This window comes from Pholcus phalangioides, unplaced genomic scaffold (assembly GCF_987345545.1).
Source record: "Pholcus phalangioides strain wild (caught in Gottingen) unplaced genomic scaffold, Ppha-v1.0 ptg000020l_1, whole genome shotgun sequence".
NCBI lineage: Eukaryota > Metazoa > Arthropoda > Arachnida > Araneae > Pholcidae > Pholcus > Pholcus phalangioides.
The window spans coordinates 3,688,691-3,712,361 of NW_028301613.1; the positions used below are offsets into that span (position 1 = coordinate 3,688,691).

The 23,671-nt window shown below is 43.9% G+C and overlaps 1 protein-coding gene across 1 annotated transcript; it reads left to right on the forward strand.

Annotated features, from left to right (window-relative positions):
- Positions 1-3,227: 3,227 nt before the first annotated feature.
- On the forward strand, positions 3,228-10,500 carry LOC149070767 (uncharacterized). Its single transcript, XM_089248699.1, has 2 exons — positions 3,228-3,401; positions 9,969-10,500. Exon 2 carries the CDS (start codon positions 9,973-9,975, stop codon positions 10,351-10,353), a length of 381 nt encoding a protein of 126 aa, XP_089104825.1. The 5' UTR covers positions 3,228-3,401; positions 9,969-9,972; the 3' UTR covers positions 10,354-10,500.
- The last annotated feature ends 13,171 nt before the right edge of the window (positions 10,501-23,671 follow it).

Here is a 23,671-nt window from a genome sequence, read left to right on the forward strand (position 1 = left end):
ACTTTTTATTCTTTGTTGAAATCAATTGTTGAATCATTTTTGTCAACTCATAAATTATATTACGATAACTACAAATAAGAACACTCTTCTCACATATTTAGGGTGCCCATACGCCCCGTATTTCCCGGGACTGTCCCGGTTTCCGGCCGTCCCGACTTTTTCGGCAAAAGTGTCCCGGTTTTTCCCGTTTTTTACACGACGCCTGCTTGGATTTTTATTCTTTACTGAAGTCAAAGATTGAAATTATTTAACAACTCATAAATTATATTATGATAATTGCAACTATAAATAAGAACATTAATCTGCCATATTTGTCTTGGTGAACGTTTTATTTCGAGCAATTCAGTTTAATTAATCTACTGCAATGTGCAGTAACGCTTCGTTTCCCGCCATTGCTATTTTCCGTAATTCCAGCAATTTTTGGCAACTTTGTTCACTTTTGGCGATGTCCCGTATTTTACCTTTATTTGGAATCCCAATTTCCCGTATTTCTCTCGAGACAATATGGTCAGCCTACATATACTTGTAATTATAAACTGGCATAGCATTCGTGGAGTAGTTCATTTTAATCCACCACTGCAATAGCAGTAACGCTGTTATTAAATAGCTATTTATCAGTGTGTGAGGAAGTATTTGGGAACTTCACTCAACTTTGGCATCAGTTTTGGTGATGTCCCGTATGTTTCTAAAGGATATATGGTCAGTTCAATCTCATTCATTGAATCGGCCTTTGGAATTGAAGCATGGGAATGGGAAAAATTCGTGGCGCCATCTATAAAACCACAGCAACACTAAGAAAAACGTAATTTTTGTGTTAGTTTTTTATTCTTTATTTCTCTATAAGGCCGGGATTACACTGTAAAAGTTTGATAAAATTTATTTTATAAAACTTGTAAAATGCAACTAAGAAGCGTATCGGTTGGATTCGAGCGAATGTAATCAATTGGCTGTTTTTTCCAATTTTTCTATATGTATAAAATATATTTTACAAAAGAAAAAAAATTTTTTTCAAGTTTTGGTAAAGATCTTTTATCAAAGTTTTATAAAACTTGAAAATGCAACGAACGAGTGTTTTGGTTACATTGACGCGAGTGTGACCAACCAGCTTATTGTATGAATTTTTTTGTTTTGTAAAAGAACTTTCTGTAAAACTTTTATAGTGCAATACCGGTCATCAGACCTATAAAAGTTTGATAAAAGTTCGTTCATAAAACTTGAAAAATGCAATCAATAAGCACGTCTGTTTAATCAATAGGCTTAACGGTTCTTTTTTTTCAAGTTTCGTAAAAGATCTTTCATCAAACTTTCATAGTTTAAGGCCGAACTATAAAAGTTTTATAAAAATTCTTCCATAAAACTTGAAAAATATTTCTACGCACTATTAGGGTTGTTCAAGCCTTGCATGGATGCTGGGGGGGGGGGAATCAGCAAATCTCCGACGTTTCGCCCTGCCTTTGCCGTATTAGCTACCACGTGAATGATTATGTGAGTGACCGCATGAGTGATCAATCAAGTGAGCTGGACATATATCCCCGACATTTCGCCTGTCCTGACCATGTGAGTCACCAAGCGAGTGACCGTATGAGTTGGACATCTAACCCCCTGACATTTCACCTGCCTTGACCAAGTATGAGCAGTGACCAAGCACACGACCGTGTGAATGACCGAGTGAGTGACGGTCATACGGTCACCCAATTGGTCATTTATACGGCCACTCACTTGGTCATTCATACGGTCACTCACTCATGCGGTCAATTGCATGCTTACTTGGTCACTCACTCATGCTGTCAATTGCGTGCTTACTTGGTCACTCACTCATGCTGTCAATTGCGTGCTTACCTGGTCACTCACTCATGCTGTCAATTGCGTGCTTACCTGGTCACTCACTCATGCTGTCAATTGCGTGCTTACCTGGTCACTCACTCATGCTGTCAATTGCGTGCTTACCTGGTCACTCACTCATGCTGTCAATTGCATGCTTACCTGGTCACTCACTCATGCTGTCAATTGCATGCTTACTTGGTCACTCACTCATGCTGTCAATTGCATGCTTACTTGGTCACTCACTCATGCTGTCAATTGCATACTTACTTGGTCACTCATACAGTCTCTCTCTCTCTCACATATGGCCACTCACGTATCATTCAAACACTTATACTTATAGGGTCAGGGCAGGTAAAATGTATGTCAGGGCGAAATTTCAGGGGGCGAAATGTCGGAAGTGAAATTTCCGGATCCCGTGTGTGTGTGTGTGGATTCTTCTAACAATTATGAATACCTGAGTGCGAGTTGGCGACCCGTGGGCTTCTCCGGCAATTTCAAAGTGGCCCGCGGTGTCTGAAAGGTTGGAGACCTCTGATGTAGGGGCTTCACAAGCCTCTTAAGTATTTCCAGAGGGCACTTAAAACAAACAATCAGGTCATTACATGGTGGCCAAGTTGGGTGGGTAGTGATTGGTTATCCTAATAAAAATATTACATAGAGAAGGATTTTGCGTGTTTTTATTCGGTCGGGGGAAAGGGCATGCCGCCCCCCCCCACATTCTAGGGGGGGGGGCTCCTAGGCTTTTGGGGGCCAGACCAATATCCCCTATAGATAAGAGGGGGTGTTGGCCAGACACTCTCACGAAAGAGAAGGAGAAAGAAGAAAAAGTAATTGGAAAATGTTGTCGATAGGTGGCATATCATGCGATCAAAAAACAGTGGCCCGCAAAAGGCTTCAGGCGCCCCCGGAAATCATAATAAAGATACAAAAATGACCGGAATCGTCATTTCAACTCTTCCGGGATTTGACGGAGAGAATGAATGCACGCTGCGCATAATGAGCCCATCGGTCGGGCCTAACCTCTACGTAACGCTCGAAGTGCATAATTAATAGCGCATTAATAAAGGCCAAAGTAAGCCTAGAACGCCAAAAAAAAAAACAAAAAAAACACCAAAAAAGAAACTGACTCACCGCCTAGAGATCTACGGCCTTTTATATATATATATAATTGAAAGAGCTAAACTGGCTTAGGCCTTTGATGCCTATGATGAAGAAGGAAGGGGGGGGGGGGAATTCCGGCCGAAGGTCACTAGGCCAAAAACATCATTTTCTTTTCTTTTTTAACAGGAAGTGTGTCAAAGAGCATCTCTCTCTCTGTTTAATACCCTTTAGGCCTGGCAAAGGCCGCATCTTTACAAGCTTTTTTTGTTGTTGTTGTTCTTCATCTAACCCGTTCGTTTCATGCAAAAAGAAGAAGATCGTTGCCAACGGTTGCCAGACAACATTTCTAGGCCCCCCCACACACTCTTGTTTGTTCATTTGGTTGTGTGAATATTGACGTCAACACGTGGATCGATTATGGCAGTGTTTGGAGGGCCGGCGGCCTAATGTCGTCGGAAGCTTGACCACAAGTGATCGTAAGTTGAGTTATTTTAATTTTTAATATTACATAATTAATAATTATAGCTTGGTGGGATATGGGGGTGGGGGGCAACGCCATATGTTGAACCAGAATATTTTGTGGGCCGCACACCAGATGCGTATTTACAGGGGAGGGGGGGGGGCCCAGCTGGCCTCCAAGGTGGAAGTCCGGAGGGGCGGCAAATTTGAGGAATGAGTAGTAAAGGAAATTATTAGAATGAGTAAAGCGCGCCCACAAGTGGTGGAAACCATGTTCGCCTCTGCCTAAAGAGAGAGAGAGGGGACTATGGCAGTGAGTGACCTACAGGGCTTGCAGGCATGTGAGCGAACAAGAGTATGCAAGCGCGTTGAGGGATCAAAAGAATGAACCAAGAGAACAGAGAACGTTTCAGTGAGTGACCAAAAGAGTGAGCGAGGGACGAGATCAGTGACCGACCAAAGAAGTGGCCTAGAGAGTGTTTGAGCGTGAGAGTGACCTGGACATTAAGGGACCGGGCCAGTGAGTGAGTGATCAAAATATTGTGTAACCATGTGAATGACCCAAAGATTGATCGAAACGGTGCGGCGTGAGCATGTTAGTGACCAAACCAGTGCGTAAGCATGTGAGTGACCAAACCAGTGCGTAAGCATGTGAGTGACCAAAACAGTGTATAAGCATGTGAGTGACCAAAACAGTGTGTAAGCATGTGAGTGACCAAAACAGTGTGTAAGCATGTGGATGCCCAAAAGAGTGACTAAAACAGTTTGTAAGCATGTGAATGACCAGAAGAGTGACCTCGAGAGCGAGAGACTACGTCAATAAGCGACCAAAAAGTAACCGAAGGAGATGTGAGCGTTGGGTTGATCAAGAGATCAAGACACCAGGTCAGTGAGTGACCCAAAAAAAGTGATCTAAGGAGTGTAGGAGCAAGGTAGTAAACCTAGAGATCAAGGGACCAGCTTAGAGTGACCAAAATAGTGACTTGGGACGTGTTCAAGTATGCATACCAAAACAGTGTATGAGCGTGTTAGTAACCATAAGTGCGACCTAGGTGACATAGGTGTATTTACAGGGGGCGGAGGGGGGGGGCAAGAGTCTATGACACAGGGCTACAAATTTGAGTCAATAGAGTTAGACTAAAATGGGAGAAGGGCGAGAAAAATTATGCCCAGATTTACGGGATAGATCCCAAGTGCACAGGGCCGTAACTGGGGTGGGGGTAGCAGATGGGTCTCATGCCCCCTGGCGCTAGGCTGTGGGGGCGCAATATGCGCCAGATGACAATGTTTCTAGTTGCAGCATTAACCACGTCAGTTAATGACCATAAGAATGAATAACCTAGAGAGTTTGCGAGTATGCGATGACCACAAGAGTGACGAAGAGATTATGCAGAGAAATGAGCAACAACACGAGTGACCTAGAGAGTTTGTAAGCATAAGAGCAATCACGAGAGTGACCCAGAGAGTGGGTAAATTTGGGGGTGACTTATAGAGCGAGTAACCATGTTATTATGTATTGAGTTACCGAAAGAATGGCCTATGGAGTGTGCAAGCGTGTGGAATAATCAAAAAAGTGGCATGGAATGCATCGAGTGGGTGATTAAGAACAGTGTACAAGCATGTGAGCTATCGAAAGAGGGAACCCGAGAGTATGCAAGCATGTGAGCGACCATAAGAGAGACTTAGAGAGCAATTCGCCAGGTCAGTGAGTAATTTAAAGAGGGGCCTAGAGAATGAGGGGTTAAGTCAGTGAGTGACTTGAAGAGGATGTATGTGACCTAGAGAGTAAGGGGTTAAGTCAGCGAGTGACTTAAAGAGGATGTACGTGACCTATAGAATAGGGGGGGGTTAAGTCAGTGAGTGACTTGAAGAGGGTGTATGTGACCTATAGAATAAGGGGGTTAAGTCAGCGAGTGACTTCACGAGGATGTATGTGACCTATAGAATAGGGGGGTTAAGTCAGTGAGTGACTTAAAGAGGATGTGACCTAGTATGTGACCTAGTAGTATATGACCTAGAGAGAATAAGGGGTTAAGTCAGTGAGTAACTTAAAGAGGATGTATGTGACCTAGAGAGTATGTAAGGGCATGGAAGTGCCCCAGAGTGTGAATAACCCCGTGAGTTAGACACCAAAAGTATGAATAGAGTGTGTGTGAAAGTCTGTGAGCGATCAAAGGATTACCTACAGAGTAGGTATCCAGGGTCGCAACTGGTGAGGGGGGGCAGCAGTTTTTTTTGTCCTGGATGCTGGACGGGGTGGGGGGGGATGTCCAAAATGCGTGCTTGCCCCTGCTGACAAAGTATCTAGTTGTGTCCCTGCAAGTGCAGATCCATCGCCTCCCTAAGAGCTAAAACAATATGAAAATCATACTCTCCGTCCCGTAAATTACGGGACGAATGGAACTGATAGACATTTATCTCGTAAATCCCCCCCCCCCCTCCTTCAAATATCGACCATGACTCGCGCCCATTAAGGGCTTTGTCGCCTGCGGGCTACACGAATTTTGCCACCCTTTCGCTCCATTCTAGTCGAATTTCTTTTTACGACTTTTTCCTCGAACTCGCCACCTTGTGCTATGACCCGCGTGCTCCCAGTGCCGTATTAACGCAAGGGCACACCCGGGCACTGCCCCGGGGCCCTAACAAAAATGAGGTCCGGTTGAAATTTTCTAGAATTTGCAAGGTAGGGGCCTCAGAAAAACCACTTGGCCCGGGGGCCCATGATGCTCTTGAATTGGCCCTGCGTGCTCCCACCCCCCTGCTCCCCCACCAAGTACACCCTTGTCTCCAAGTCACTCTTTTAGTCACTCCCATGCTCACACATTCGATAAGTCACTCTTTTAGTCATTTAGTCGCTCAAATGCTTGATTTAGTCACTGTTTTGGTCACTCACATATTGCACACGCTCTAGGTCACTTCTTTGGTCGCTCACTGAAATGGTTCCTTAGAGCATGTGTAAACGTTTGAATCATCAAAAGAGTGGAAACATGAATCATGTCAGAGGTGTTCAGCCTTTTTTCTAGTCGCGAGCACTGCCTGTATCTATCATCAAAAGAAGAGCACCCTTACGGCAAGTTCGACATACAAATGCTTGAGATCAGGATTGATTTCAATCCTTGAATGCAATTTGTACAAGCTGCTTAATTTTAAATTTGGTCAAGTGCTCGCGAGCATGAAATCGGACACGAGCATCGAGCACTCTGCATGTTTCAGGGAGCATCGTGGTGCTCGCGAGCAACTGGTTTAAGATGCCTGACAGGACCTCGACCAGGAGGCTTCTCAGACATCTCCATCCCCTGTGAGAGGCCGCGAAAATTTTTTGTTTTTATCAATTTTAAAACGAATAAAATCGAGGGCTCCACATCCAGTAACGGGGACCCAATACGCAGATTTTTAGTGGGGGACCCAGACTGGATTTATCTCTGGCTTCCGCTGTTGCAAATTCTACAATGTTAAACAACATAAGGGAATGAAATTCATCCAGGGCCCCCAAAATGAAACGGGGTCCCTGACTCGGAAGCTTATCGGGTATACCCCCTGTGAGGGCCACGGCAAATGTTCATTTGTTTCGTCTTCGGGGCATAAAAGTCCGAATCAACGTTTCGTCTTCGAGCCTTAAACATTTCATCTGGGGATCATAAAAATCCGAATCGATGTTTCACATTTAATGTCATAAAAATCCGAATCGATGTTTCACATTTAATGTCATAAAAATCCGAATCGACATTTCTGCTGTGGTCATAAAAATCCGAATCGACGTTTCACGTTTAATGTCAAAAAATTCCGAATCGAAATTTCTGCTGTGCGTCATAAAAATCCGAATCAATGTTTCACATTTAATGTCATAAAAATCCGAATCGATGTTTCACATTTAATGTCATAAAAATCCGAATCGATGTTTCACATTTAATGTCATAAAAATCCGAATCGATGTTTCACATTTAATGTCATAAAAATCCGAATCGATGTTTCACATTTAATGTCATAAAAATCCGAATCGATGTTTCACATTTAATGTCATAAAAATCCGAATCGAAATTTCTACTGTGGGTCATAAAAATCCGAATCGACATTTCTGCTGTGGGTCATAAAAATCCGAATCGACATTTCTGCTTTGGGTCATAAAAATCCGAATCGACATTTCTGCTGTGGGTCATAAAAATCCGAATCGACATTTCTGCTGTGGGTCATAAAAATCCGAATCGACGTTTCACGTTTAATGTCATAAAATTCCGAATCGACGTTTCTGCTGTGCGTCATAAAAATCAGAATCGACATTTCTGCTGTGGGTCATAAAAATCCGAATCGACATTTCTGCTGTGGGTCATAAAAATCCGAATCGACATTTCTGCTTTGGGTCATAAAAATCCGAATCGACGTTTCATGTTTGATGTCATAAAAATCCGAATCGACATTTCTGCTGTGGGTCATAAAAATCCGAATCGACATTTCGTCTTTGGGTCATAAAAATCCGAATCGACGTTTTACGTTTAATGTCATAAAAATCCGAATCGACATTTCTGCTGTGGGTCATAAAAATCCGAATCGACATTTCTGCTTTGGGTCATAAAAATCCGAATCGACATTTCTGCTTTGGGGCATAAAAATCCGAATCGACGTTTCACGTTTAATGTCATAAAATTCCGAATCGACGTTTCTGCTGTGCGTCATAAAAATCCGAATCGACATTTCTGCTGTGGGTCATAAAAATCCGAATCGACGTTTCACGTTTGATGTCATAAAAATCCGAATCGACGTTTCACGTTTGATGTCATACAAATCCGAATCGACGTTTCGTCTTCGGGTCATAAAAATCCGAATCGACATTTCTGCTGTGGGTCATAAAAATCCGAATCGATGTTTCACATTTAAATGTCATATAAATTCGAATCAACGTTTCAAAATCCTGATTGACGTTTCACTTTTGGGCCATAAAAATCCACGAATCGACGTTTCATCTTTAAAGCCCGGTTTTCCTAGAAATAGGTGTTTTGCGCAGCGTGAACGGAAATACATATTTTCGCGTCGGCAGAAACGTGTTACATAATCACGCTACTCGTTTGTGTTTTCCTAGCGTGGTGCATCAGATCAGGGTGGCTATATTGATCAGAGTAGCTGATGCCGCAGCTGTCGCCTGCATTTCCGGTTTGAAGGGGAGGAAAAAAAACACAACAAAAAAATGAAGAGAAGATCGGTGAAACGCACAGCGCGTGACGCATTTGACTCCTCCAGGAGCAGTCCGCCAATCACGCCACCCGTAAAGCGCTGCCGTGAGCCGTATTGCGCTCTGTAGGAAAACAGTCATACTGCTTTTCTTATTGGTGAGTGGACGACGTGTCGCGCTACGAGATTCACTTTGCGAACGGCACAGAAAACCTGCTCCTAGGAATACTCGACGGCTTAAGCCAGGTTTTCCTAAGACCATGTTTCCTGTGTCGTGCGCAACGTGAATGGCCCAGCGCGACACGCTGTCCACTCACCAATAAGAAAAGCAGCATGACTGTTTTCCTACAATATCAATTTATGCAGTTGAATATCAAAAAACAATACGGAGACATTAATTTTCATGCTTGAGAAGATGTAAATAAGAAGTTGAAATCAATGCCATTGCATGAATGTCCAACTCAAAAGTAGGCCCGGCTAATTACTTCATATTTAATCTCCTAGGCATCGTATATCTCTAAGCGAACTCAATATTTCAGAAATGGAAAACTTAATACAATTTTTAAAATTACTGATGTGGCAGGCAACCCCCCCCCCTCACTAAATTTCCCCATTTCTGCAGTAAAATCGGCAATTTTAACACTGATTTCTATGAGGATCACCCTTTTCCTGACCCTCAAAGCGATGCTGATGATGATTATGACGTCTATTCCAAAAGCCTCATTACTGAGAGTATTGAAAATGTGGCAAACCATTATAAAGGCTTGAACTATTATACATATGCTAACAAGATTAGAGAAGGGCCAAACCATTGTAAAGGCATATACACGTCTGAAATGCATTGCTAGGGAACCAAAATAAACGTTCGGAAAGTGATTATTGAGGCTCAAAAACCATTGTTGCCCGACAGTTTTTTGCCCATTTGGGGCACTTGCCCTGCTCTGACGAACTTTTAAAGTAACCTATATCGTTCAAGTCGGATCCCGTTTGGTATATATGCAAAGTTTGGCGACGATCGATCGAAAATTGCAGATTGGTATAGAGAACATACACACGCAGAAAATCAATTTTATATGTATAGATTATGCTATAAATATGATAATAACATTGATAATGACAATTACGCTATAAACATATTCATCTCACATGTTTGCCTCATGTTTGAACGTTCTTTTTTTTTCCTTGGAATTAATATGAATCCACTGCGATTTGTAGTAGAGCTTCATTTGCCGCCATTGTCGATTTTTATTTTGTGATTCCAGCTGCAAATAGCCAGTCTGCTCTCTTTTGGCGACAACTGCGATTTCTCGTGCTTGGGATACCGATTTCCGTACCTTTCTCGGGAAAATATGGCCAACCAACAACTATGTAAGTTCATGTCATAACTATGTAAGTGATTACCGATCTCTTCTTTCTCACAGGTCGATGACCCTGCGCGTAGCTCCTGCGCTGGTACTGCTGGCGTGCCTGCGCATTCCGGCTGGACTGGGCTTCCCGTACTGGTACTTCCCGCACAGGGAGTGGCATTTCCCACAAAGGTCGACGTTCGATCCGCCTCCGTACGAAGACATCGGGTTCAAGCTGCGGCACGCCATGTACTTCGACGCGGCCAGGCAGTCGTACGTCCAGCACGCCGCGGCCGTGCTGCGCGTCATGAGGGCCGAGTGGGAGAAGAGCCTTCTGGACCTGGTGCTGGCCCCTCTGTACGCCATGGTCGGCAAGAGATCTCCAGTCCAGCAGACGTTGGTCGGTTACAGGATGCCCGACGGAAGCGTGGCACCACTCTCCAGGCACGGGATCGGCTGATCAGTAGGCAGACTGGGCAACTGGAAAATTCGTAGAAGGTTATCGGCTGTAACTTTAATGGCACCAAAGAATATATATGTATATTTATCGGGTATTTTTAATCGCTAGCTCATTTATAGATAATCAATAAAGTGTCTTTCTATAGTATTTACGATCTCTGTGTTCAGTTTTGAGTCTCTCACTACGCGAATCTACAGGAGGTGAGCCTATAGGCGGAGATGGACTTGAAAGTCTGGGGGGGAGGGATGATGATGATGTGAATTCATATATACACACATATACATTGATCAGTTGACTCCACCTTTGTAGGGGGGGGGGGGTGCAATGATCTCCCATGTCTCCGCCCATGAGATGAACAAAATCATACGAACACCCGTGACATTTTCCCAGCGTATTTGATCACTCCCGCTCATTTTTTGAGCTACAGTTCTGGGACACCCTTTAAGAAGAAAAAAAATCATATATGGCGAGCAATTTATGGAAGAAATTTCATTTTTCAACAAAAATTCATATACTATATCAAGTATCAAATCATACGTACTAAGCACGTTAAGTATGCATTGGTTCTCAACCGGGGACCACATGGCCCCTCTTGTGGTACTGGGATATTCTAGGGGGAGGGCACGGGTGAAATTAAGATCAAAAGGGAGCTACGAAGAGTGGCTAGGGTGCCACAGAGAGCTGGAAAAATCATTCGGCTGTGAGGATACGAAGCATCCTGGGAGGGGGCTATGGTGGAAAAAAATGTGACTATACTTTCAGAATCGAGCAGAGCTGCCCGTAGAACCTGCTCCGTCTCAAAGCGTGACTGATCCGGGCATGACCCGGGGACCTATACCCATAGAAGACGTATGTGATGAGATCTGGTACTACTAATTTTCGAGTAAGTTGGCAAACATGTCAACCTTTACTTGCAGACAAGTACGGGCCCCACTGAGGCATCACTTTGACTAAGTACTTCTGATGTTGAAACGGCCCCGAGTAAAATTCCTACAAGAAGCACAAGCTCACTGAACTCTAGCTCAGGGTAGGAGCAAATCTAGGGGATATGTTTGGAGGGGAGATTTATTGTGCAGGGGTTTTCCTAGGAGCAGGTTTCCTGTGCCGCGCGCAACGTGATTCGCCCAGCGCGACACGCCGTCCACTCACCAGTAAGAAAACCAGCATGACTGTTTTCCGACAGAGCGCAATACGCATGACGACAGCGCTTTACGTCGGGCGTGATTGGCCGACTGCTTCTGGAGTAGTCAAATCCTCCTATATTTACGGGACAGACCATTTTTTTAACATTTAATTTGGCTCTGGGATCCGCATCGCCCTAATTTATAAAATTTTGGATCATTTTGAATAAATTCAATCCAATAAGTAGTCTCGCTGGATGAGAACAAAACAGGGGGGGGGGGGCGTGCCCTTTATAAGACAGGGGGGTCATGAGAAGAAAGCATGATTCAAAGGGAGCCGAGGGTCCCGAGAGGTTCGCAAGTGCCGAAAGAAATTTCGCTTCTGAGAAGGACGAAGGGTCCCGACAGTTTCGCACATGACGAAAACAATTTCACCTTTGGCACGGACGACAGATGCTCAAGCCGGGTTTTCCTAGGAGCAGGTTTCACGTTGCCGCGCGCAACGTGATTCGCCCAGCGCGACACGCCGTCCACTCACCAGTAAGAAAACCAGCATGACTGTTTTCCTACAGAGCGCAATACGCATGACGACAGCGCTTTACGTCGGGCGTGATTGGCCGACTGCTTCTGGAGTAGTCAAATGCGCCGTGCGCCGCGGTTTTGCCGATATTCTCTTCACTCTTGTGTGTTTTCTTTTCCTTCCCTTCAAACCGGAGCATGCAGACGACAGAGTAGCTGATGCCAAAGCCATTTATTTTATATAGCCCTGATCTGATGCGCCTCGCTAGGAAAACACAAACGCGTAACGTGATTATGTAACACGGTTCTGTCGGCGCGAAATAGTCTAATTCGGTTCACGCTGTGCAACAAACCTATTCCTAGGAAAACCCGGCTTCACGTGCCGAAAACAATTTCGAATCTGAGACGGACGAAGGGTCCCGACACTTTCGCACATGCCGAAAATAATTTCGCCTTTGGCACGGACGGAGGGTCGCGACAGATGCTCAAGTGCCGAAAACAATTTCGAATCTTAGACGGACGAAGGGTCCCGACACTTTCGCGCATGCCGAAAATAATTTCGCCTTTGGCACGGACGGAGGGTCGCGACAGATGCTCACGTGCCGAAAACAATTTCGAATCTGAGACGGACGAAGGGTCCCGACACTTTCGCACATGCCGAAAATAATTTCGCCTTTGGCACGGACGGAGGGTCGCGACAGATGCTCACGTGCCGAAAACAATTTCGAATCTTAGACGGACGAAGGGTCCCGACACTTTCGCACATGCCGAAAATAATTTCGCCTTTGGCACGGACGGAGGGTCGCGACAGATGCTCAAGTGCCGAAAACAATTTCGAATCTTAGACGGACGAAGGGTCCCGACACTTTCGCACATGCCGAAAATAATTTCGCCTTTGGCACGGACGGAGGGTCGCGACAGATGCTCACGTGCCGAAAACAATTTCGAATCTTAGACGGACGAAGGGTCCCGACACTTTCGCACATGCCGAAAATAATTTCGCCTTTGGCACGGACGGAGGGTCGCGACAGATGGTCAAGTGCCGAAAACAATTTCGAATCTTAGACGGACGAAGGGTCCCGAAACTTTCGCACATGCCGAAAATAATTTCGCCTTTGGCACGGACGGAGGGTCGCGACAGATGCTCAAGTGCCGAAAACAATTTCGAATCTTAGACGGACGAAGGGTCCCGACACTTTCGCGCATGCCGAAAATAATTTCGCCTTTGGCACGGACGGAGGGTCGCGACAGATGCTCACGTGCCGAAAACAATTTCGAATCTGAGACGGACGAAGGGTCCCGACACTTTCGCACATGCCGAAAATAATTTCGCCTTTGGCACGGACGGAGGGTCGCGACAGATGCTCACGTGCCGAAAACAATTTCGAATCTTAGACGGACGAAGGGTCCCGACACTTTCGCACATGCCGAAAATAATTTCGCCTTTGGCACGGACGGAGGGTCGCGACAGATGCTCAAGTGCCGAAAACAATTTCGAATCTTAGACGGACGAAGGGTCCCGACACTTTCGCACATGCCGAAAATAATTTCGCCTTTGGCACGGACGGAGGGTCGCGACAGATGCTCACGTGCCGAAAACAATTTCGAATCTTAGACGGACGAAGGGTCCCGACACTTTCGCACATGCCGAAAATAATTTCGCCTTTGGCACGGACGGAGGGTCGCGACAGATGCTCAAGTGCCGAAAACAATTTCGAATCTTAGACGGACGAAGGGTCCCGACACTTTCGCACATGCCGAAAATAATTTCGCCTTTGGCACGGACGGAGGGTCGCGACAGATGCTCACGTGCCGAAAACAATTTCGAATCTGAGACGGACGAAGGGTCCCGACACTTTCGCACATGCCGAAAATAATTTCGCCTTTGGCACGGACGGAGGGTCGCGACAGATGCTCACGTGCCGAAAACAATTTCGAATCTTAGACGGACGAAGGGTCCCGACACTTTCGCACATGCCGAAAATAATTTCGCCTTTGGCACGGACGGAGGGTCGCGACAGATGCTCAAGTGCCGAAAACAATTTCGAATCTTAGACGGACGAAGGGTCCCGACACTTTCGCACATGCCGAAAATAATTTCGCCTTTGGCACGGACGGAGGGTCGCGACAGATGCTCACGTGCCGAAAACAATTTCGAATCTTAGACGGACGAAGGGTCCCGACACTTTCGCACATGCCGAAAATAATTTCGCCTTTGGCACGGACGGAGGGTCGCGACAGATGCTCAAGTGCCGAAAACAATTTCGAATCTTAGACGGACGAAGGGTCCCGAAACTTTCGCACATGCCGAAAATAATTTCGCCTTTGGCACGGACGGAGGGTCGCGACAGATGCTCAAGTGCCGAAAACAATTTCGAATCTTAGACGGACGAAGGGTCCCGACACTTTCGCGCATGCCGAAAATAATTTCGCCTTTGGCACGGACGGAGGGTCGCGACAGATGCTCACGTGCCGAAAACAATTTCGAATCTGAGACGGACGAAGGGTCCCGACACTTTCGCACATGCCGAAAATAATTTCGCCTTTGGCACGGACGGAGGGTCGCGACAGATGCTCACGTGCCGAAAACAATTTCGAATCTTAGACGGACGAAGGGTCCCGACACTTTCGCACATGCCGAAAATAATTTCGCCTTTGGCACGGACGGAGGGTCGCGACAGATGCTCAAGTGCCGAAAACAATTTCGAATCTTAGACGGACGAAGGGTCCCGACACTTTCGCACATGCCGAAAATAATTTCGCCTTTGGCACGGACGGAGGGTCGCGACAGATGCTCACGTGCCGAAAACAATTTCGAATCTTAGACGGACGAAGGGTCCCGACACTTTCGCACATGCCGAAAATAATTTCGCCTTTGGCACGGACGGAGGGTCGCGACAGATGCTCAAGTGCCGAAAACAATTTCGAATCTTAGACGGACGAAGGGTCCCGACACTTTCGCACATGCCGAAAATAATTTCGCCTTTGGCACGGACGGAGGGTCGCGACAGATGCTCACGTGCCGAAAACAATTTCGAATCTGAGACGGACGAAGGGTCCCGACACTTTCGCACATGCCGAAAATAATTTCGCCTTTGGCACGGACGGAGGGTCGCGACAGATGCTCAAGTGCCGAAAACAATTTCGAATCTTAGACGGACGAAGGGTCCCGACACTTTCGCGCATGCCGAAAATAATTTCGCCTTTGGCACGGACGGAGGGTCGCGACAGATGCTCACGTGCCGAAAACAATTTCGCCTCTGAGACGGACGAAGGGTCCCGACACTTTCGCACATGCCGAAAATAATTTCGCCTTTGGCACGGACGGAGGGTCGCGACAGATGCTCACGTGCCGAAAACAATTTCGAATCTTAGACGGACGAAGGGTCCCGACACTTTCGCACATGCCGAAAATAATTTCGCCTTTGGCACGGACGGAGGGTCGCGACAGATGCTCAAGTGCCGAAAACAATTTCGAATCTTAGACGGACGAAGGGTCCCGACACTTTCGCACATGCCGAAAATAATTTCGCCTTTGGCACGGACGGAGGGTCGCGACAGATGCTCACGTGCCGAAAACAATTTCGAATCTTAGACGGACGAAGGGTCCCGACACTTTCGCACATGCCGAAAATAATTTCGCCTTTGGCACGGACGGAGGGTCGCGACAGATGCTCAAGTGCCGAAAACAATTTCGAATCTTAGACGGACGAAGGGTCCCGACACTTTCGCACATGCCGAAAATAATTTCGCCTTTGGCACGGACGGAGGGTCGCGACAGATGCTCACGTGCCGAAAACAATTTCGAATCTTAGACGGACGAAGGGTCCCGACACTTTCGCACATGCCGAAAATAATTTCGCCTTTGGCACGGACGGAGGGTCGCGACAGATGCTCAAGTGCCGAAAACAATTTCGAATCTTAGACGGACGAAGGGTCCCGACACTTTCGCGCATGCCGAAAATAATTTCGCCTTTGGCACGGTATAATGTATATCATATATATATATATATATTTATATTATATATAATTTATATAGATATATGTTACGGTAAAAGGACGAAAAACGCTTGTAAACGAATACACTTCGTACTTTCACCAAGCACTTTGGTAAATGCTGAAATTTAGCAACTTTTAAGAAAATTTGTAAAATTGTGAATTTTCTCATTTTCATAAATTTGAAAGCATGCCATTTATTAATCATAACGATCCTGATGTTAATTAAAATCATAATTAGTTAATTAATTAGTCATTTAAATTAGTAAAAATTTGTAAAATTGTGAATTTTCTGATATTTTAAAATTTGCTATCCTGATGCTGATTGAAATCATAATTAGTTAATTAATTAGTCATTCAAATTCCTGAAAATTAGTAAAGTTGCGATTTTTCTCTGAAACTGTCTCGCGGCCTACTCGAGTAATTTGTAAATATGCCACGGATCACAAAAGCGATCTGTAAATGTGCTCCGGGCCGCATGAGTGATTCGTAGGATATGGGTGGTTTCTGAATTCCAATACAGGGTGTTGACATAAGTAATACCCTCTTTTTCACCCACACCAACGCCATCTTCTCCCCCACAGCAGAGGCTGTTCCTCCAGACGCCCCTTCAGTGTCTCTCCAGATAAATATAAATAAGCAAGAGAGAGACCCACAATGGTTTAGGCTTGCAGTGTATTTTTTTCCTTCTGTGATAGTTGTATCTTTATCTGTATATATGAGCTGAAATTATCATCATCGTGCGCTCCCCAGCAATAATGACCTTGCCCCCCCCCCCCCAGACTTATGAATTCGTTATGAAAGAATTTTCCAGAGATGAAAAAATTTTCACTGTTTTCAAAATTTCGTTGAAATTGAATTTTATACAATAAAACCCGCCAACACCGGGAACTGAAGGGCGCAAAATTATAAGAAATTCTGTAATTTATTACGAATATTTTTAATTGACTAAATACTTTAATAACTTTAAATTTAACTAAAAAAATTTATTTTTTTTAATTTTTAAAATTATTTAAAAAATTTAAGTATCTAAAATTATTTAAAATTTGAATATTTAAAATTATTTTAAATATTTATTTTTTAAATTTTAATTTTTTTTGAACTTTTGAAACTAAATAATGTTATAAAACAGCGTTATCTACGTACGGCGTTCACTCAGGGCCGGATTAAGACGTTTGAAAGCCCTAAGCACTTGAATAGTTTTGGTGTCCCTACCCCCGATACCTACACATATATTTTACACGATATTGAGTCTAAACTAAATATATATTGTATGGTGCTCTAGATTAAACCACCAAAGAATAGCTCTAGAATGCCTATGACCACTGAATCAGGGGATGAAGGAGAAAAATAATTGCAAAATTTCGAAGTGCTCGTGTAAAAGGGACTTTAGATCAACTCTATCGAGAACCGTGCACGAACCGCTTTACCCATCTCTAATTACTATTCCACGTGAACTTTCAAAAATTCACACGGTGGTTTAACAATGGTGATCCGCAAATAACAGAGCAGAGCTAGAACCAGAATTAGAATTTTAAGGGGATGCCTGGCCCTTAACGCGGGCCATCTATCATACAGGCTGGGGGCACTTGCGTCCCCTGGCGAAGAGAAAGACGAGTAATGTATGTATACGGTGTAAGTGCGTGTATGAATTGGGAGTAGAAATTTTTTTTCCGATTACGATTAATGGTTCTTGGCTTTAACAATTCTTGAATTTGCAAGTAAAGCGACGGCACAACCTCAGATGTTAGTGTTTAAATACTAAGTGAAGCAGACGACGATGCGATACGTCAACAACCTGCGGTGAAGCGTGACCAAGGAAAGGATTCTTCAAGTAGCTTTTGCTGAGCTGAGCGGAACTTGATTCGCCGGTCCCGCGGCACAATTTTTGATGGCCGTTCTACCGGTCTTAGCAGTGGGCACAAGAAGTACTTGGCCTATTTTGTTGTGTAAAGTGTGTGTGATGAATAGTGTGTGTAGCTGTATGTGTAGAAATTTAAGTCAAAATCGGGACTCTAAGCTCGTTTAACAGATTACTTCAGGCAAAATGCCATATCCACAACTGAAAGAGAATTATCACGAGTCACTATAATTATGCACTATAAATGGTCATGCTTTTCCTCAGAGAAGGTAGGTGTCAGCGCGTCATTTGTTGGGCTGATTTGGGGGGAGAGGGGTGGTTTTTTTTTTAAGTTTCGTGAGGTGGTCTCGGTCCAGGCACATTTTATTCTTGCGTTGACACAGTTTTTCAACGCAGCAGCACAGTTCATGTGTGTTTGTTATTCACTGTGTCCACAGATATTGAGCGTTAGCACGTTTGTCCATTTTCCCCCATGGGGAACGGTTCCTGTGCCTGCCTTTGTGCATTTTAGTTTCTTCGCTGGGAGGTTTCTATGCCGCCTCCCTAGCGGTACTCGAAAGATATTTGTTCTTTTTTCGCATTTCAGATCAGTGTCATTTCATTGACGCTGATTTTTTTTCACTTCCTCACAATAAGGAGCCCGGCAATGATGCAATCTCCATTGACCAAGTGCAAGGCTCTACTTGATTCCACAACGCTTAGGCCTCCACCAGGAGATGGCAAGTCTTCCTATATTGATAGACCGATCGCAAGTGATAATTTATTATATATAGATATTTATCTTCCGCAACAATCAATCACAACTAAATTTGGATTTACGTACACTTTTTTATTTCTAAAATGATGGTTTAGAAATGTTAGATTGCTTCCAGTTTTCATATAGTAACATTTCACGTGATCCATAAAGTTTTCAAAGTGGAATCAATAGATGGCAGTTAAAAATAGCTATTTTTCTTTCGTGCGCCATCTAGAGAGAATAATTTGAAGTCCATGAGAAATACATTTTAAAGGACTTCTCTTTAGAGGGTAATAGCGTTTTACACATCAAGATGATCTCTGGTGAAGGTAATTTATAAAAACCTCCATTACCAAAGCTGCATGAAAAATAAAGCCGTGACCGTGGTTCATTTGAAGAGAGAATTTTTTTTTGGTAAAGAGCTGCATTTTTCCCACTACCACATCCTACCATCATCATTTGTCCTTATTTTCATCGTCAGTCAGTTATTTGACATTTGTCCTTATTTTCTAGAAATGGCATGGAATCCAATTCTTTTGGTGTTAAACTAAATTAAAACGAAAAGAAACAGATTGCAGAAAATAGCCACAGCGCCAACAGTGACCGTGAACAAGTGATACAGAGCGCGCCAGATCAAATAATATTTAAATTTTAGATCTACATCTCCTTCATCATGGGTTTTCACTATTAACGTGAAAAAATTTTAAATTAGACCTTACGTTATATTCTTATTCAATTTTACCCATCCACACCCCCCCTTCCCCCCCCCCCCAGATAATCGCAGCCCTCAGATTTTCAAAATCTTCTTCCAGCCCTCAGATTTTCAAATCTTCTTCAACCATTACGCAGGATCGGTCAATCATTATTGTAGCATCATTCCTAAACAATCATGGTTGTTTTTTTTTTCCCTCTAGACAATGTTTTCAATCCAAATCTGTCCTTATTTTCTTATTATCAAAATCTACGATAAATTATCAAATCAAAAAATACATATCTTTTCTATATGTGAAAATAAAATAAACTTAGATAATATAGTAATTAACTTTCTTACCACTAAAGAAAAGAATATATGTTCTCTATATATGGAAAATAAAAGACACAACATTCCATAGTAATTAATCTCATACTATTAACTAAAAATATTGTACACCAGTAATATGTACATTTCTTGTACTACCTAAAATCAATCTTCATCAATTGCAATAATTCAATTTTAATTACAAAACTTCTAACAAAATGCAAATTTTATATCAAATAAGAAATTCTACTGGCCAATTATAAGGTGGCTAATGTTTTAAGTACTATTTATAATATATACAAGAAATATTCTGAAATACTTACTTCCCTATTTGAGTGGATTTCAGAACTCTTTTCTATATTGATTCAGCAATATATTCTTTGGTCTGAGATGAGTCAGTCTCTCATATTCATTGTATCTTGCTATTTCGCTGAGATGATGCGAATTTGAGTTTTCAAGTTTCTCGTAAAAATTTCTTGAAGTCCTCTTGATGAACTTGAATACTGACTCGATACCCAATTCTTTATGTAGATCTGATGACTTGAAAAATTTTGGGGCACCACAGACCAGACTCAGATTTTAACGATGGTGACTGGCCCTTAAGTTGGGCCATTAGCCAACATAAGGGCTGGGGGTCCCTTGGGGACCCCCGGTGAAGGGAAGGGAAGGACCTCATGAATCCATGGACCCTACATGTCAACAGGGGACTGTTCAAGCTGGTGGAGGCTCTGTAATGGTATGGGGAGTGTGCAGTTGGCGTAATATGGGTGGGACCCCTGATACGTCTAGATACGACTCTGACAGGTGACAGGTACGTAAGCATCCTGCCTGATCACCTGCACCCAGTTCATCAAACAAAAGAATTTTTGCAAAAAAAAAAAAAAAAAAAATTAATGCAGTAATGCATACATTTCTATTGAAAAATTCTTTGATTACGTATATCCCCCGCTAGATGGCGGCACATGTTTTGAATGCGTGGGAGAAATTTAGTCAAAAGGGAAATTTTCAAAGAAATAGTGAATTACGACATAGGGATCCTAAGGACAAATAGAGAAACCTAGATGGATAATGAATGCACTTGGACTGGGAGTTGCTATAAGACAACACAAGTTATTTCTCAGAAAGGAGCATTATTGTAAATATTGTACATACTTTTCATTTTCATCTCTGTAGTTTGTAAATTTAAGGAGCCAGCAACTGCACACAATTGTATTTTGTGTCCTGATAGAACTTTTTCTCTGCATTTACCCATATTTAGTCGTATTTTTCGTTTTTCTTAATCGCATTTAATCACCTTATTGATGAAACTGTCGAAAAAATAAAAGAAGTGAGAATTGGACTTTTCATACTTGGACATTTTCGAGAAAATGAACATAAATAACAACCTGGATATGTTCGTCGAATTTTTGATTGCATGGGAAAATTTTTTCTGAAGGCACTGCACTGAATACTTGAACAGAACTTCCATGTATGCTTTTTGAACTTTGATGACAAAATTGAAAGGGGTTTTTTTTTTGCGTCACACGACACCTATGTGATGTTTTTTACCCCTTTTCACCCAGAACGGATGTTACGATCGAACGGACCTTCTCCCTTGGTGATGCTTTGTGGTGGCAATGAGTGTGTTGGAATAGACAGACCATGACCGATTGGACTTTTTCAAATCAAGCACAAACACAACATGCACAACATAATTCTTTACACAAACAATATATACTCTTTTTGTTCATAGGCCTTCATGGCCGGTTTGTATGCTGACAGGCGGCCCATAAGGGCTGGGAATCAGCCAAAATTTAATTCTGGTCTGGTCTGGATAGCTTCTCTATAGCTAAAGATGGCGCTGGTTTAACTGAAACGGATGAAGCCAAAAAAAAGGGGGGAGGGAAAGACGGGCTGAAAATGGATGATTCATCTTATTCGGAAATTTGGAAGACAAGGTTCCTAGACGATAGGGAAAAGTGTTAGAAAATAAAGTAAATGTTAGTTAAAAAATGGAAAAGTTTTTTTTTTTTTTTTTTTTGGATTATTAGGTTTTTTTGAAGAGATTATTGGTTTTTTTTGGAAAGGGGATACCAGGAAAATAAAGGAAGTTAGATAACTCAGAATAGGCCTAAGTTATCTCAGGTGACCATCTTTTCTTCAGTCGTTCTGCCTGTTGGTAGAAAGCACGAAGTTCCTCGAGAGCAATGCCGTCTATGATGTTGTCAGCTGCCATGATGCCGACGGTATGAGAAAAGTCCGATATGACTGTGGCTAGAGATCTCGGTTCACTTCTTGAGCTGGCAGATGAGACGGTGTTTGGACTCAGAGCTGGCGGCAGGCTGGCCGGTGGAGGCCCCGTGACCCTTAGGCCGGGGGGTGCCTTGGCACTCACCGCTGGAAGAGAACGTTCTTTGGACTTCTGAAAAAAAGCAAAGTTTTTTAGGACCTCCTTCGGGAGAGCGGACTCCTTGGATGGCCGGTTACTCCTGGAGAAGGACAAGGATGGAATGGGAAAGTTCTTTTCGTGGTTGATGAGTCTCTCTTTTTTTTTCTGGGACTGAATGTCTAGGAATACGGGGCATTTTCTGAAGTTGGCTGGATGGGGGCCTGTACATAGAGCACACTCCGGGGGATCGGTTCCCCGCACCTTACGGCATAGCCCCGGTTCATGGGACTCCGTGCACTTGACGCATCTAAAAGGCAGGATGCAGGAGGCCGCAAAGTGCGAGAATCCAAGACACCGGTGACACTGAAAAGTGTGGAAGTTCCTCACGTAGCGTTCCACTGGGACTTCTAGGTGATGAAGAGACCTGATTTGGAAGATTTTTCTGTTTTCCTCGTTCTTGGGAAGGGAAATCTTCCAAACTCCAGATTTGGTGTGATTGGATTTTTTGAACAGTTCGATTTTTTTGGTCGTGAAACCCAAAGTTTCGAGAGCTGTTTCAATGTCCTGGGCACGGGCTTTCTTTTCAAGACCCCGGAGAAGGATCGAGAAAAAGCTGGATCTTTTTTCTTTGGGCATCTTTAGCTGCCCTTCCTTTTAAAGCCAGGTCCGGGCCAGGAGAAGATCACTTTCTGACTGAAATTGGATTTCCAATCTGGTCATCAATGATAGTAGCTGAAAAAGAATCGGAGCAAATTCTCGAGAGGTGAATGTCCGTTCCAATCCAATTTCCTCTACTTTCGATGGAGATGGACCATTTCTTCGATGTTTGACCTGATTGGCTGGTGGGTTCGGCTTGGCCAATGAGGGGAGGCGTATCATTTTCGGATGGAGAATCACATCCGGGCGAGGTTGACGAGGCTGTCTCGGGATTGACAAAGTCCATATCAGCTGTTACCATGTGTCCTTCGTGAGAAGCATACGGGACGGGACGGATCTCCTCCCGTAGCACCTCTGGAGCTGTCTGGATTTTTGGATCTGCTTCTCTGGTTGTCGTTAGGTCAACTGCGATTTCCTCAGGTGCTGGAATATTAGCACCTGGTTCAGAGGATCTGAAAAGAGAAGAGCTGACCTCGGGCGGATCAGGCTGAGCCTGGTTCGTGAGGATTTGGGAGAGAGGTTTGTCCTCGTAAAGGATGCAGGGGTTCCCTCTAAGTCCTTGAGTTTGACGACCAGGTCTTCGCAGTAGCTATGACGGGTATGATCATTGACCAGTTCAATGAAGGCTCGCTCAAGTTCACATCGAATCTCTTTGTCGATCCATGATTTAGTGTCCTTGGCGTGGTCGCCCAGTAGGTTTACTGCTTGGCACTGGAGGTGAGGGTCAGACCAAACATCCTTTCGAGTACGTAGATTCCAATTCCGCCGAGTAGAGTCCACTTCCGCGAAGTATTTTAACCATTCAATGGAGTGCTTTGAGAAAGCACCATGGTGTAAGTAGCAGTTGTATTGCTTCACGGGAGCAGGCGCTGGCTTAGAAGCGGCTTGTCTCGGCTTCTTCTTGGTCCTTGCCATGATAGGTACCTAAAAAGACAGGAAGAAAAGAAAATGGCTCCCTAGTCGGAGCGTTCAGAAACACGTCCGTCCCCTACAGAATCTGGGGCTCGAATCTCGATTTGATGAAATTTTTTGATGTGTTCAT

What these genes read in the sequence shown, in the direction of transcription:
- LOC149070767 (XM_089248699.1), top strand. Translation starts at nt 9,973, where the DNA reads ATGACCCTGCGCGTAGCTCCTGCGCTGGTACTGCTGGCGTGCCTGCGC.